The 15057-nt window shown below is 55.3% G+C and overlaps 1 protein-coding gene across 5 annotated transcripts in view; it reads left to right on the top strand.

The window, feature by feature from the left end:
- Nucleotides 1-15057, top strand: part of CPNE5 (copine 5) — a 95056-nt gene that overhangs the window by 62276 nt on the left and 17723 nt on the right. For 4 of the 5 annotated variants that reach the window (XM_058733744.1, XM_058733743.1, XM_058733742.1 and 1 more), the window contains 3 exons: nt 1690-1794; nt 9988-10029; nt 12087-12162. In XM_058733744.1, the coding sequence (XP_058589727.1) occupies nt 1690-1794; nt 9988-10029; nt 12087-12162 (223 nt within the window). Of the gene's footprint in view, nt 1-1689; nt 1795-2641; nt 2717-9987; nt 10030-12086; nt 12163-15057 lie in introns of those variants that run through there. The other variant, XM_058733746.1, reaches the window with a different exon arrangement.

Raw genomic sequence — 15057 nt, 5'->3', positions numbered from 1 at the left:
TGGGCGGGCGAGAAGGAGCAGAGAAACGCTGAGCCGCGGTGACAGGAATGACATTTTGACTTGAAAATTGCCAGAGAAGAAATGGCACAGGCTGTGTGGGCATGGGTGGGGCCCAGGCACTTTCCGGGGTGACCTTTCCAGGCTGGGAGGGGGCTGGGGTGGATGCTGGGAAGTGTCAGGGGGACAGCCTCTGCTCCCAGCTCCACCCTGGCTCCTGGCTGCCCCTCCAGGTGGTGGGGCAGGCTTCTGGGATAGGGCCAGCAGGCGTGGCATGGGGAGTGGGCAGGGATGCTGGATTGGAGCCCAGCGGGATAAGCCAATTCAACACTTTTAGTTTGCAAAGCAGGCTCATGGATTCAGACTGGAAGAGCCTAAAGTGTCTTAGAGATTGTCTAAGCCAGGGGCCTTACATTCACTGCCTTGAATGCCAGTGAAATCTGTGGAAACTCTCCTCTGAGACATACAGATATTCGTTAGTTCGTTCCAAAAAAAATATTTAGTGAACACTTACTAAGTGCCAGGCACTGTTCTGAGCACTGGAGATACACCAGTGATCAAAGAAGACAAAACGCTTGCCTTTACAGGACTTACATTTTAGTGCTAGACCGTACAATAAATAAGGAGGTACACAGACTATGTCAAATGTCAAACAGTAACAGGTGAAAAAGAAAAAAAAGCATGGAAGGGGTCTAGGGGATGTCGGAGTCAGGGGACCAGGAGCTGTAAATTTGATATATGGTGCTCAGGGCAAGTGCTCATGTCAGAGGGGTGACATTTGAGTAAAGACCTAAAGGAAGTGAGGAGGCAAGCCATGAACATGGAGATCTGGGACAGTGTTCCAGGAGGGGGACAGCAAGCAGATGAGAGTCACCCACCCCATTTCCCCCAATTCCAGGGGTTCACAAACCCTGAAATCCCATCCACAGGTCCTTCCATGGGTCTCAGATGAAGAATGGCTGATAGCAGCCAACTCCCTGAGTTCACAGGGGAGGGTTCTGCTAGCTCAAAGTCACACAGGGTGGGGGGAGGGGGGAGGAAGGGCAGAACCCCTATCTCCTGATGCTGTGCACCTGCTCCCTCAAACATCACCAAGAGGGGCACCTGGGTGGCTCGGTGGGTTAAGCATCTGACTCACGATCTCAGCTCAGGTCTTGATCTCAGGATCGTGAGTTCAAGCCCCACTTTGGGCTCTGTACTGGACATAAAGCCTACCTAAACAACCAAACCAAAAAACATCACCAAGAACTGGCCATCTAGTTGGGGGGCCTGGGGGGCTCAGTTGGTTAAGTGTCAGACTTCGGCTCAGGTCATGGTTTCGCAGTTCATGAGTTCTAGCCCCCCCCCCCCCCCCCCCCCACCGCCCATCGGGCTCTGTGCTGACAGCTCGGAGCCTGGAACCCGCTTCAGAGTCTGTGTCTCCCTTTCTCTCTGCCCCTCCCCAGCCCGTGCTCGCGCGCTCTCTCTCTCTCAAAAATAAAATAAACGTTAGAAAGAATAAAATAAAAAAAGAAAGAAGTGGCCATCTAGTTCCTGGCTGGATGCTGCTAGTGACAGGTGGCTCATCACCTCATGCAGCTGTAGTTTCCACCGTCTGGCATCCGCAGAGCCTCTTGGGTTGTGGCCCCTCTGTTGACCTGGATTCTGCCTCCCTCGATTCGGGCCTGACACCTTCCCTCTTTTCTTCACCAGCTTCACCATCTGCCACAAGACCGAGGTCATGAAGAACACCCTAAACCCAGTCTGGCAAACTTTCTCCATTCCTGTGAGAGCACTCTGCAACGGGGACTATGACCGGTGAGATGAGAAAATGTCCCTCCCCAGCGCAGGCGCAGGCGCAGGTGCAGGCTGCCCAGGCAGTATGGGCGGAGCCTCCTGGAGCTGCACTGTCCCTGCCTCTCACCTCCCTGGGCAGTGTCTGCCTTTATCTCCTCCCAGGCCTCCCTCTCCACCCTCCCCCACCGCTGTCTGCCCTCCCCTCCCCCGCGTTGGTGAAGACCTCCCCAGGATGGGGGATTGGGATTCCCTGGGGGCCCCAGCCCTTGTGGGTGTTGGGGGTCCTGGCCTGGAGCTCTGCAGCCTGTGTCTCCATGATTTCCAGCGGAGGGGCAAGTGGGAGCAGGTTGGGGCTCTAGATGCAGGCTGAGGTGGCCGGGGGCCCCCACCAGCCCCAACTCCTTGCAGATGGAATCTGGGGAATCAGCATCCCAAGATAAATGGGGGGTGGGGGGCTGGGGCGGAGTACAGAGAACTCGTGAAACTTTTTTGATGTGACAGCTTACTCTTATGACACGTCCACTATCGCCATCACCCTTTAGAGTGTAGACTGTTGGGCGTAGGTCCCGGGTACGCGGCTTCTAATCCTGGCTCTGTGACTTAAAAGCCTTGGCACCCTGGGCAAACTTTGACCTGTCTGAGCTTCAGTTTCCTTATCTGTAAAATGGGTTTTAAATGGCTACCTACCTGCCTTAAAGGGCTGCTCAGAAGCGCCACAAGCAGGCTCTGGTGTGCATAAAATACCAAACCTGGCATTTTGTCCACAAGCGTTTGTAGACTTCCTACCATGCACCAGGCACTGTGCGCTAGATGCTGGGAAATCCGCAGGGAACAAAACGCATAGTCTTCACCCTTTGCCCAACCTTGTGGAGTTTACATTCTCGCGGGGGAGGCAGACATTAATCCAATAATCACACAGAGAAACATGTAATTACAAACTGTGGTAAGTGCCGGGGAGTGGGGTGGGGGTGGGGGTAGAAGCTGGAAGCTGGAAGCTGGTATCGGTCTGTGTTAAGTCATGAGAACCCAGCCTGGTTTCCTGGTGATTGCTGTTGCTGGGGGATGAGCTGGCAGGGGGTTCACAGGCAGGGCTGCCTGGGCAGCCTTGAGGAGGCCGGGCCTCTGCTGGCCACTTCGACAGGAATACTGGGGTGTCAGACACCTTCGGGGCATCCTGGGCGATGGCATTGGCGTGGGCTCCCTGGGACCCTGCTCGCAGTGGCTTCCTACTGGGTAGGTGTGGTGGGATGGAGAGTGAATGACAAGGTGGATGGCCTTCAGACACCCCTGTCTTCCTCCAGGAAGCCCTCAAGATTGCCTTACTAGGTTGCTGATCCAGGAGATGAAGTGGCTCCTTTTCCTGCCTCTTTGTTGGGAACAGAACAGCCACAATCTGCTCCAAAGGCTGTCACTGAGCACCTCCAGAGGCAGTCACAGAGGCTGGCTCCACTATGCCAGCAGCTGTGTGGCACTCAGGGGAATATAAATGTAGCCACGTTTCCATCTTGAGGGAACTCGAAGTCTGACCACAGGGAGTTCAGATGTGTGCACATCTGCATTTTAGATAGCTAAATAATTGTGCAAAATAAGACCGGAGACAAAGATAGGCATTCCAGCCAAATGAACCCCTGGTATGTGTCTGACCGGGTCCTGAGGCTTCTGGGGTGCTGGGGGCTGGGAGGACGGTCTGGTTGGAGCAGCAGGGTGAAAAGGAGGCTTAGGGAAGGCTGGGAGGAGCTGGGGGGTATTGGTTCCTGGAAGAATGGTTGAGATGACAGGAAAAGGGAGGGGAAATTCAAGGCTGAGGGATGGGAGAGCCTGGCAGGTCAAGTTGCACAGGGTGGGAGGAATTGAGACCTCTGGCTCCTCTGCCCAGAGGCTGTTGGGGGTCCAGCTGACCCCCCCCCCCCCCACAGCCCTGCACCCTCAGAACCCAACCTCGTCGGGGACAGTGAGGAGGGCAGCCGGGCTCAGAGGCCTGGGGTCACTGTGCAGCCACTGGAGGAGGTGAGGGTGTGGCGGAGGGTGCAGATGGTGGGGAACACCCCCACAGGCCCCCATTTCCCCCTCCCAGGCTGAGCCCCAGACCAGTTTCCTTGCAGAATGGCCAGGCAGCTGGGTCCCCCTCCACAGCCAGGAACAGATTGACCGTGAAATGAAGTGACTGATGGTAGTGTTAATGGAGGGGCCAGGCATGTCACGCTGGCCTGGAAACCGAGCAGGCCTGTCTGCTGCTCTGCTCCAGGGTGACCTATGTACCCAACAGCCACTCGGGAGGTGCAAATGTCCGGGAGGCCCTCTCAGGGGAGGAAGGGGAGGGGTTTGTGCAAGAAAACAAAGCCCCTTTTCCTCTTCCGTCTGAGGTACCTCTTGAAGCCTCACAAGAACACATTCAGTTTGATCTAACAGCCTTGTTTTCCAAGCCAGCCGGCACCGGGCACCAGGTTGGGTGCCGTGGGCATTCTGAGCGTCAGACCCAAGTCTCCCTGTTAGGTTGCTCCCAGGCCAGAATGGGAGGCAGACAGGTAATAATAATAATAATAATAATAATAATAATAATAATGATAGCAAGGCTCCTGTAGCACCTCCGTGGTAATTTATGTCTATGAACTAATTTAATTCTCCCAACGATTAGTATTTCCCCTGAAAAAGGTGCTAATACTATCCACCTTTTACAGGTAAAGGAACGGAGGCCAGAGAGGTGAAGTAGCTTCCCCGGTGTCTTACTGCCAGTCAGTGGTGGAATTAGGATTTGGAACCAGGCAGGCTGGCTAGAGAACCCGTGTTCTCAACCTTCAATCTGCTGCCAGATGTCTGAGACGGGTGTGAGCGGGGTACGTTTGGAGGAGGGCTCGCCCAGGGACTTGGGGCAGATCTGCTTTGAGCCTGGAGGTGGAAGAAAGACTCAAAAGCCTTGACATCTGCCCAGATCAGGGGGTGAAAGGGAAGTCAAGGTCATTAGTGTTTGGAGCTGGGGTCAAGAGACAGAAATGGAAGTGTGACAGGGAGCCAGGGTGAGGGGCTGTGGGACAGGCACAGCGATGCTCTGCCAAGGGGACAGGGGGGACAGAGAGCTGGCAGAGGTGGGGTGCCCAAGGCCTCCGTACAGGTTGGAAGCAGGAGAAAGAAGTGGAGATGGTCAGAGAGGTAGCAGGGCACGCAGGGAGGGCGGCTGTGAGCAGGGCGCTGAGAGGGGAGAATCCAAACGGGAGTTATCAACTCCTATCATGAAAAAGAGGGCAGGAGGATGAGAACCAGGGATCTGTGAGAAAGGATCGTTTTCCTGCCATGATGGGAGTTGGGGGTGGGGGGTGGAAATGAGTTAAGATTGCTGAGTCTTTCAGACATGGGCCAAATTGTGTCCTAATTGGTTTGAATGCATTCTCTTATTTTGTGCATTTAAATCGCGCTAGTAACCCAGAAGTTGGGTACTAGTGACACGCCCATTTCACAGATGGGGAAACAGAGGCCTGGAGCTTCTGTATCTTGCCAAAACAAGGAGAAGGGACATTTCTCTTCTCCAGAAGTCGCCTCTGGCTTGCCCTCCGGTTTGGGGTTCCCCTGCCTTTGCTGTGTCTCCAGGCCAAACCCACGCGAGCCAGCTGAGCACAGTTGGAATCAGGGGAGCTGGCCTCCAGATCAGAGCAAGTCCAGCCCTCCAGTGGAGTGAAGTGGGTGATGACAAGAAGCACTTCCCCTGCCTTTCCTGAAGTCCCCCTACTCTCTCCTTGAACCTTCTGTGATTTGAGGATTTAGTCCCCTTAAGCCAGATTGCCCTGGTTGGGATGCTGTCACTCACTCACTCACACCTTAATGTTGAATGAGTGGATTTTTAAGAGGGTCGGTTGTCCTGGGTCCTCATCTGGGGAGAGGATTCCCCAGAATCGGGGGCTCTCACCTCATAGAAGCTTCATGTGCTTCTGCCAGCCTGCTGGAGAAGGGAAGTGCTTCTCCTCTGAACCCCGCCACATGCCGAGGGACCCAGCCACTACATGTGCCCTGGGTTGGGAGAGTTCTTTCCTCCCCAGCTCGCACGTGCAGAAACTGAACTGCGACAGAAGAGGTTAGGGCCCTGGCGTATGGCTGGGGTTGCATGGAGCGCTGCCATCCGGTCTCGCTGCCTGCTCAGTGAGGCCTGACACCCCCTCTTCTTGGCCTAGAAGCCTCTAGGACTGTTGACTGGGGGGCTGACTCAATCAGGCGAGGGGACCTGTCAGCCCAGTACCTCTTCCTGCCCCGGGAGACGCTCATTAGGAGGCAGACCTGCACCTCTGCCGGGGCGGGGGCAGGGGGGTGGGGTAGACTATGCTGCCCGTGTGCCAGTGGTGTGTCAAGAGGGGGACCTGCGGCCTTTGCCAGCGTCCCTCATCCCTGAGGCCCTGCTGAGGCTCACACACACCCAGCTCTGCAGAGCCGCCTTGTGACCTGGGGAAAGCCACACACCCTGGGCTTCCCTTTGTGATTTTGTGGAAGGAGGGGATTGTTACTGGGTGGTAACTTCTCGGAGTTGTTAGATCGTAGTTGGGCAATGGGCATTGAATAATATTTATGTTCCCTACCATATGCTAGGCTCTGTTCTAGAAGCTGAAGATACGTCGGTGAACAAAACACACAAAAATCCCTAGTGTCGTGGGGCTGATATTTTCATGGTGAATAGGGGATTGTTTGGGAGACAGGGTCTTGGACAAAAGGCTGGGGTGTTTTAGATGGAACAGAACAACACATGTCCAGTGCTGGTGTGAATGATGCGGGAATGACATAGTTGACTCCTCACAGCACTCCAAAGTGGGTACGATGATCCCATTTGACAGAGGGGTAAACAGAGTCCCTGAGGGGTAGGCCAGTTGCACAGGGCTACACAGCTGGTACCTGGAGGAACTGGGACTGACCCAGAGCCTGCAGCCTTCTCTGGCCACCTCACTGCCTCTCAGATTAGGGGCTCCGTGTTCTGAGCCTTAAATGTCAAATAAGACGTTCATTCCGTGGGTAGCAGAGGCCCATTTCACTGTCCTGTACCCAGGAGCTCCTTCTCTATTGTGCGGTCCCCAGAAATCACAGTTGGTCTGATATGAGCCTTTATTAGGCCTGTGCTAAGGGGTTGGAGCCAAGGCCCGCAGCCCACAAGTGGCACACGAGGTGACCCAGGGCAGCCCAGCCAGGGCTGGACAGTGACAGAACTGTCCATAGAGTAGTCAGAGCCATGTCTGGCTTCTGCCTCTGCCTTCCCCTGTCTTGGGTGCCGTTTCTCTCACCTCCTTCTCCCCCAGTGCTGGAGGCTGCAGTCTCTGAGCTAATCTGACCCCCTAAGCTGCAGCCATCCCTAGAACCCTCAGCTGAGGCCGGGGTGGGTTTACACAGGAATCCACACTCCAAGTGGTCTTTACCTCGGCTGCAGTGTCACATTCCCCAAGGAGCTTTTAACAATCCCCCTGCCCAGGCCGTACCCCAGACCAAATGATTCTGAACCTCTGGGGTGAGGCATTGGCCTCAGGATTGCTAATGCTCGCCAGGGATCCGGTATGCAACCAGGTTGGAAAATCAGTGCTCTCATCTGGAGAAGGTCAGTGGTTCTGGAGCACATTCCAATCAACCAGGGGACTGACCAAAGCTACCTGTGCCCGAGTACTATCCAGACCAATTGAATCAGGCCCTGTGGCCCTGGGAGTTTTAAAGAAAAGCTCCCCAGTGATTTTTTTTTTGGGTATCCAAGGCTGTGGCTGTAACTGAGGTCCTCCTACAGCCTCTGAGCATGTGGCTGTCACTGATCGAGTCGCCTGAGAGGCTGGTGTTGGTGACCAGCACTCCTCCCTGGGGTTCCTGAATGTCCCCTACAGAGCTGCATGGCTCTGGGAAGGACTGGGGGACTTTGGCATTGTGAGGCAGGGTCCTGGCTCTGACCCTCACCCGCTCTGTGACCCTGAGCACATCACTGGGAGCTCTTAGGGCTCAGTTTCCCCATCCGAATATGAGGGGGCTGGAGGTTATCACTCCAGAACATGCACAGCAGAGGCGCTAGGGAAACCTTTAAACTAGATCCCGGGGCACTGCCCAGAGCTGCCAAGAACTGGACCTGGGGCTGTGTGTGTCTGGTGATCTGCCAGGTGGCCTGGCTTGGATGCCACGAAGGTCATGTCCAGCCTTGTCGTTCCAGGAATTGGAAGTGGCAGAGCCCAGGCACCCAGGCATGGGTGTCCCTGATTTAAATAAATTTCATATGAAAAACTATCCAAGGGGCGCCTGGGTGGCTCAGTCGGTTAAGCGGCCGACTTCAGCTCAGGTCATGATCTCGAGGTCCGTGAGTTCAAGCCCCGCGTCGGGCTCTGTGCTGACTGCTCAGAGCCTGGAGCCTGTTTCAGATTCTGTGTCTCCCTCTCTCTGACCCTCCCCCGTTCATGCTCTGTCTCTCTCTGTCTCAAAAATAAATAAACGTTAAAAAAAAAAATTTTTTTTTAAATAAAAAATAAAGAAAGAAAGAAAAACTATCCAAGTGTGGCCAAATGCCCAAGTGAGGAGGACGAGGCATTTTTTCCTTTTTTTTTTTTTTTTAATGTTTATTTATCTATTTTTGAGAGAGAGGGAGGGAGAACACACGGGGAGGGCAGAGGCAGGGAGAAAGAATCCCAAGCAGGCTCTGTGCTGTCAGCACAGAGCCCGATGCCCCAGCTCCGTCTCACAAACCGTGAAATTGTGACGCAAGCCCAAACCAAGAGTCGGGTGCTTAACCGACTGAGCCACCCAGGTGCCCCAGGAAGAGGCATGTTTATAGAGACCCATCTGTGTGCCAGGCGGGGTTTGCCGACTTGCTTTGCAGCTGTTCTGCAAGGCTGCTGTTGTCCCTCCTTGAAGATGATGGTCTGTGGCTCAGAGAGGTTCAGTGACATCCCCAGGTCCCACAGCATCTGAGTCTGCACCCCAGCCTCTTTCCTCTCTTTCCAGCTCATCAGCTACCTTCAGGAGCCTAGATTTTTTTTTTTTTTTCTTTCCACACAATTCACCTCAGAGAGACATAGTTTTTTTGTTTTTCACAAGAATTTAGAGGGTTCCTTTAAATGGTGGGCTTCTGTGCCTGCCCCATTTTACATTTTGGTAACAAAAATCCGGTTGGTGCACAACCTACAAGACGTTTCCTCATTGGGAACAGTTATGTGCCCTGTTGCAGGCGGATCGGCACCCCGCCCCGGGGGCCGTGAAGGCGCATCTGAAGGGGGATAGCGCCTCCTGCTGGGCGCTGCGCAGTCCCGAGGCCTACTCCTCGCAGACCCGAGGAGATGGGCTGCGGCCATGGGCGAGATGATGAGATGTTAATAGAAGACGGGCCCAGGCACGGGTCTGTGCGAGCCCCACTTAGGACTGAAGGCTGGAGACCCCGGCTCCCCACGCCTCTCCCGCCTCCCCGGACCCTGACCCTGCAGTGGGACCCTGGCAGCTCCCCCCCCCTCGTCCCTGCCTGCGCGTCCCTGGAGGACCACTGGCACCAAGGGTTAACCCGCAGCCCTCCACCTCCCTCCTCCCACCTCTGGTCTGCTAGCCTGTTGCCATGGAAACGAGCTAAAAATAAAATGGGCTCCCAAAGCCCAGCCCCATGCACAGGAGTCAAAACAAACTAATTAAAGCAGCCAGGCTAAAATGTGAAGATAATTACACCCTCACTCAGGAGCCAGTCGTCGCAATGGAAAAGCTCAGCAGGCCATCCCCCAGTCAGGGGCTCTGGGTCCTTCCCTGCTGGGCTGGCTCCCCACCACTCAGACTCCTCAGACCCAGGGGTCCCACCACACACACCTGCAGTCTTGTCGCCCCCTCCCCAGGAGAGCCCAGACTGGTTAGGCCTGAGATCTGGGAGCGCCTCGCTCCCGCCACAACAGCCCCGCCCCTGATAAATTCCCAGTATGGCTTCATCCTGGGACCTGTGTCCCTTCTGGGGTGGCCAAGGAGAAGGTGGGGTGAACTGAAGTCTGCAGCTGTTTTTCCACATTCTCCCTGAAACTTGGGGGAGTCCCTACACAGCTTTCGGGTTGCCACTGTCCCTAAGACCTTAGCCAAAAGGCCTCAAGATAGTTCCTTTGTCTCTTGGGCTGCTACCTCTCCAGTGAGGGCAGCTGGAGCCTAGTGGGGGGCCCTGTATCCCCTTCTGGCCCAGGAGCAGGGGAAGGGCCCCGTTCAGGCCCCACAGGTGCTGGGTCAAGTTCATCCCACCACGGGCCCTTTGCCTTGCAGGACCATCAAGGTGGAGGTGTACGACTGGGATCGCGATGGCAGGTAAGCAGGCAGAAGGACAAAAGGTGAGCAGGGATGGGGACAGCTCTGGGGGCGAGAGGGTCTTCCCGTGGGAGGTCCCCCAGCTCCAGTGGCTTGTCCCTGCCCAGCTCCACTGAAGCACCAGAGGCTCTGTGACCTGCATGACAGGTTCCAGGGGCATAAGAGGCCTCTTTTCCCAAAATAGCTGCCTAGCGGCTGGCCAGTGACTAAAATCTCCTTACATTTGGGAGAATTAGGATTTTCTGAAATGTGCATATCCTAATGTACAGAAACTAGCAACCCCCGAGCGACCCCCCGAGCATTCATGGATGTGTTCTCTGTGTGAGGCTAAGCACACAGAGGCCCGGGTGACCGGGCACAGAAGACAAGCTCAGCCCTCAGAGACTCCCCAGAATCCAGGCCCTGAGGGAGTCGGCTTTGGGAAGTGTAAGCTTTTTATTTTTTTTAAGTTTATTTATTTTGAGACACAGAGCAGGGGAGGGGCAGAGAGAGCAGGAGAGAGAGAATCCCAAGCAGGCTCCGCATTGTCAGCAGACAGCCCGACTCATGAACCGTGAGATCATGACCTGAGCTGAAACCAAGAAGTATGCTTACCGACTGAGCCACCCGGGCGCCCCGGGAAATGCAAGCTTTGACACACTTGAATGGTCTCCAGAGCCACGAAGCAGTACCTGAGTAGGGCCAAGCCTGGCCAGTAGGGTGGCACTTTCTAGTCGGGTTTGGGGAGGTCAGTGCCCTCCCTGTCTGTGAATGTGCTCCCAGGGAGCAGCCTCACTGGGAATTCACAGATGAGGACCAGAAGGGGCCTCCTGTGGCTGTAGTCCAGAAACCTCACTGGCTCCTACTTGTCTGTTGGACCAAAGCCAAATACGCCCTGACGTTTGTGACTTCTCCATTCTGTGGGACTGCCAGGGGCGTTGCAGAGGCCCGTACTCCTTATCGATGCCTGTCAAGTCTGCGACGTGGATAGGAGGTACTGTAAAGGGCTGCGCAGACAGCTCTAAGTTAGGCCCTGGCCGGGCCAAGTAGCTCACCTTTCCCCAAGGCCTTCCAAGAGAGGACACCAGTGCCCCAGCACCTGTAAACTCGCTCTGTCCCCCTGTCCTCCCCTCTTCAACCACATCACAGGCACGTCAGCTCCATGTCTCCACCCATGATTTACTTCATCTTACCCGGGAGCTCCCCATATTTCTCCTTCACTGGGGAAAACTGGGGACAACCACCAGATGCCGTAGAGGCCTGCCATTGAGGAGCTCATGGTCTGAATGCAGAGAGCTATAAATACGTAGTCAAAATACAGTGTGGACTCAAGGCAGAGCCAGGCCCCGGGGACACGCCTTGGGCCTCACTCCCCGGAAGGCACTCCAGGTTCCCTCTACCAGGGACAGTGACAGTGGAGGCAGTCCCAGGAGGTGTGGCCGCCGCAGAAAACACCTCCAGCTGCCTGGGTGGACGTAGCGTAAATGGCCTTTTCAAAAAGTGTTATTGGGAAAATGTCCAAATACGCAGAAAGACAGGCGAGTTTAATGAATGCTTTTAAGCCTATCATCTGAATTTTACAAGTGTTACATGTTGCCACATTTGCTTTATCTGTGTTTTGCTGATGTAGTTTAAATTACAGACATCAAGGCGTTTTTACCCCTAAATATCTCATTGAGAACGTCTAAAAAATAAGGACCTTTTTCTACATAACTGCGAATGCCATTATCACACCTGACGCATGGAACAATCATTCTTGAATACCATCGAATATTCGTTTCATATTTAAATTTCTCCAGTTGTCCTCAAAATCCCTTGCACGGCTGTCTTGTTCCGACAAGAACCCGAGTCCCGTCGTCCGGGGCCCTGCACTTTGCTAGGTGACCACTGGGTTTCCCGCCCCATGGGTGACCCTGGACACTTCCCCAGGGACCCAGCTTCTCTGCTGGCATGCGCCCCTGCAGAAGGGCCCCAAGCAGAATGGGGAGCCAGGGGAAGGGATGTGGGAGGCGGGGAGGTGGGCAGAGGCAAGGCGTGGCCTGGGCCGCTTGGTCTCAGCGGCAGCCCTTCCCTTGCAGCCACGACTTCATCGGGGAGTTCACTACCAGCTACCGGGAGCTGGCCCGTGGGCAGAGCCAGTTCAACATCTACGAGGTGAGGTGGGCGCCCTGGGGGCTGGGGTCTGCTCTGATAATACATGACTCCCAGACATTGAGGACTCCAGGGGGCCATGTGTGGGGCTGGGGTATTTGCACGCTCTCCCGGGAGGTGGGTGTTATTGTCCCATTTTACAGTTAAGGAGCCTAAGTCTCGGAGAAGTTGGGGAATTTGCCCAAAGACATGCGGTTCAGTAAGTGGAAAATCAAAAGGCAAACAGTGTTGACGTGTCTGGCTCCAAATCACTGAGTAGCAGTTGGAGCCTGCTGGCCAGGGAGAGGGGACAGCTGTGGAGAGGCCTCCACAGAGTACTTCCAACAAGGTGGGAGGTAGGGGTGCGGGTGGGGCGGTGGGGGGGGGGGGGACATTACCAGAAGTCTCTGAGGCCTGAGACCCAAGGTCCTGAGTTCAAGGTGGCCCTCTGCCTTCAAACAGACCAGTCTCAGGGCCTGCTGAATATCTTACCTTTTCTGGAAGGAAAGAGTCAGAGGAACGGGAGTCAGGATCCCTCCACCGGGACCTGGAGAACCTGGGACAAGGCCCCCAGTCTTTCGGGAGATGATAGTGTTTGCCCTTAAAGGACACTTTCCGCTGCTGAGCCTTTGTGTGTGGGTGTGCTCGCCCTCCCGGGATGCTCTCCCACCTTCCAAATCTGGCCGAGTTCCACCTCCTCTGGTGGCCTTCCCAGCCACTCCGGCCTCATGCTTCCTCCCTGGGAACTTCATCCTTCCTCCCTGGGAACTTCATGCACGGTTCATGCTAGACCAGCTTAACTGCAGATACTTATAACCCTAATAACCACTGGGGTCCCTACCCTGATGCTACCACGTCCTAGCTATGTGACCTGGGCTAAGTTCCTGAACCACTCTGCGCCATGCATACTGAGAATTAAATAAGTCACTAGACCAGTGCCTGGCCCCTAGTGAGCATTGTTATTATTACATCACTGCTGTCTTCCAGCATCATCTGTTGAGCGTCTGTGTGCCAAGAGATTTACATTTCACCACGGCCCTACAGTTGGGCTCTCTCCTCACATTAGCAGCCACTCAGCTAGCGAAGTTGAAGAACAGGCCTTGACTTCCTTCGCTGAGTCTGAATCGCTCCACACTTTCTTCACTCCCTCCCCCTGTGTCTGGGTTCTGAGTGGGCAGGTCTCGTGTTCCAGTTAGACAGAAGCTCCCTAAGGGCAGGCCAGGTGACAGCCCTTTCTGTGGCCTCCTGTCGTGTTGGCCCTGGGCAGCGCTGGGCACCCAGCAGGTGCTGATGATCCGTGCACACACTGAACTCCCTTGAACGAGGCCATTGTGAAGATAGAGCGTGGGTGAATTTCTTTGAAAGGGCTCTGATCCTCACAGTTAATTGCTTTGTTTTCCGCATCAGCCAAGGGAAGGGCTGTCTTTGTTCCCCCACCAGGCAGAGAGAAGCAGGCCCCATCCTTTCCTTCTCTGGCTTCCTTTAAGGAGATTTTTTAGGGAAGTGAAGGGAAGGGATTACATCTTTGGGAGTTTGGCTTTTAAGGGTGCTTGACAGGCTCTGAAGAGGCCATGATCTCTCAAGCTCAAAGCAGACAAGGTTGGGTTGACTTGTTTTCCCCATCAGAAACACCATCAGGTAGAAAGGGAATTCAACTCTGGCAGGGCTTGCAGTATGGCGCGGGGGTCACTGAAAGGCCTTTCTAGAGTCCAAATTGTCTGAAGGGAAAACAGGCTTCTGTCAGGAAAGACCCTTCTCCTGGGCCCCGGCCTCACCCTGGGTGTCTGACTCCTATGTCCAGCTGTCTGCTGGCCACTCCTCAGACTCAGCCTTCCCAAACTGAAGGCCTCTCCACAGCTGTCCCCTCTCCCTGGCCAGCAGGCTCCAACTCCTGGGCGGTCGTCATGGGGGGCACCTCGGGAGTCACCCTTGACACCTCTTGCCCCTCACCCCACATGCGGTCCACAACTGAATCCTACCACCTACACATTCTGACATTTGTTCCCTCCATTCCCATTCACCTCCACCGCCATGATCTCCCCCGCGTGGGGGGCTTTGCAACGGCCCCCTAACGGCCTTCCCACCTCCTACCGTCCTCCACTCAGTAATCCAAGGGCTCCTCCAAAATGGCAATCTGACCACCTCACTGCCCTCCTTAACCCTTGGCTGTGCATCCCCCCTACTGCCTCAGCCCGGTTCATGCAGAGGAGTGGGGAGGAGGTTCCGAAAGACGCCCTCACCCCAGCTGAGAGTCTGCAGGGCCCTTGACCCACAGGGTAGAGTCCAAGCTCCTCCACACCCCAGCAGCCTGCAATCCGCAACCAGTGGGCGTGCGTAAGTAAACTCACATATCCCACCCCTAGGAGGCCCTGGGGTCTTGCTCCTTCCCTCCTGCCTTCGGCCACTGTCAGCCCCATTATGCTGTCCAAGGCTCTCTGAACCGCCCTGCTGGCTCAGCCTCTGTGCTTCACTCCATGGTGCCTCCCCTGGGGCTCCCTTAGCTTTTCTTCACTTGGTTGGGTCTGTGGATCTTTGGAGACTCCCTTTGGGTATTATTCCTCCTCCAGGAAGCCTTCTCTGCCTGCACACGCACTCCACCCCCAAAGTCTGAAGTAAATACCTCTCCTCGGTGCTCCTATGCACCCCCCACCCCCTGGCTATTACCTGTTTGTCAAGCTTCCTGTCCCCTCAAGGACCATGACGTCCTCAAGGGTGGGGGCAGTGTCTCACTCCCTATTCCCAAAGCTGGCACAGCTCCTGGCCCCTGAGAGCCATTCAGGGACTTGCCTGCACAGGAGGGCCCACCCCAGACTTGCCCTGGGGGGCCGTCGGGACCCTGGGGGTGTGAAGAGAGGGAGAGGAGAAGGCGGAGAATTCCAGCCTGGGAGTTGGGAGATTCCCTGGCTGGCCCCCAGGGGG

The sequence above is a fragment of the Neofelis nebulosa genome, chromosome 6 (assembly GCF_028018385.1).
Source record: "Neofelis nebulosa isolate mNeoNeb1 chromosome 6, mNeoNeb1.pri, whole genome shotgun sequence".
NCBI classification, from domain to species: domain Eukaryota; kingdom Metazoa; phylum Chordata; class Mammalia; order Carnivora; family Felidae; genus Neofelis; species Neofelis nebulosa.
Note: the sequence above shows the minus strand (reverse complement) of the source record. Positions and strands in the feature narration are given on the sequence as shown.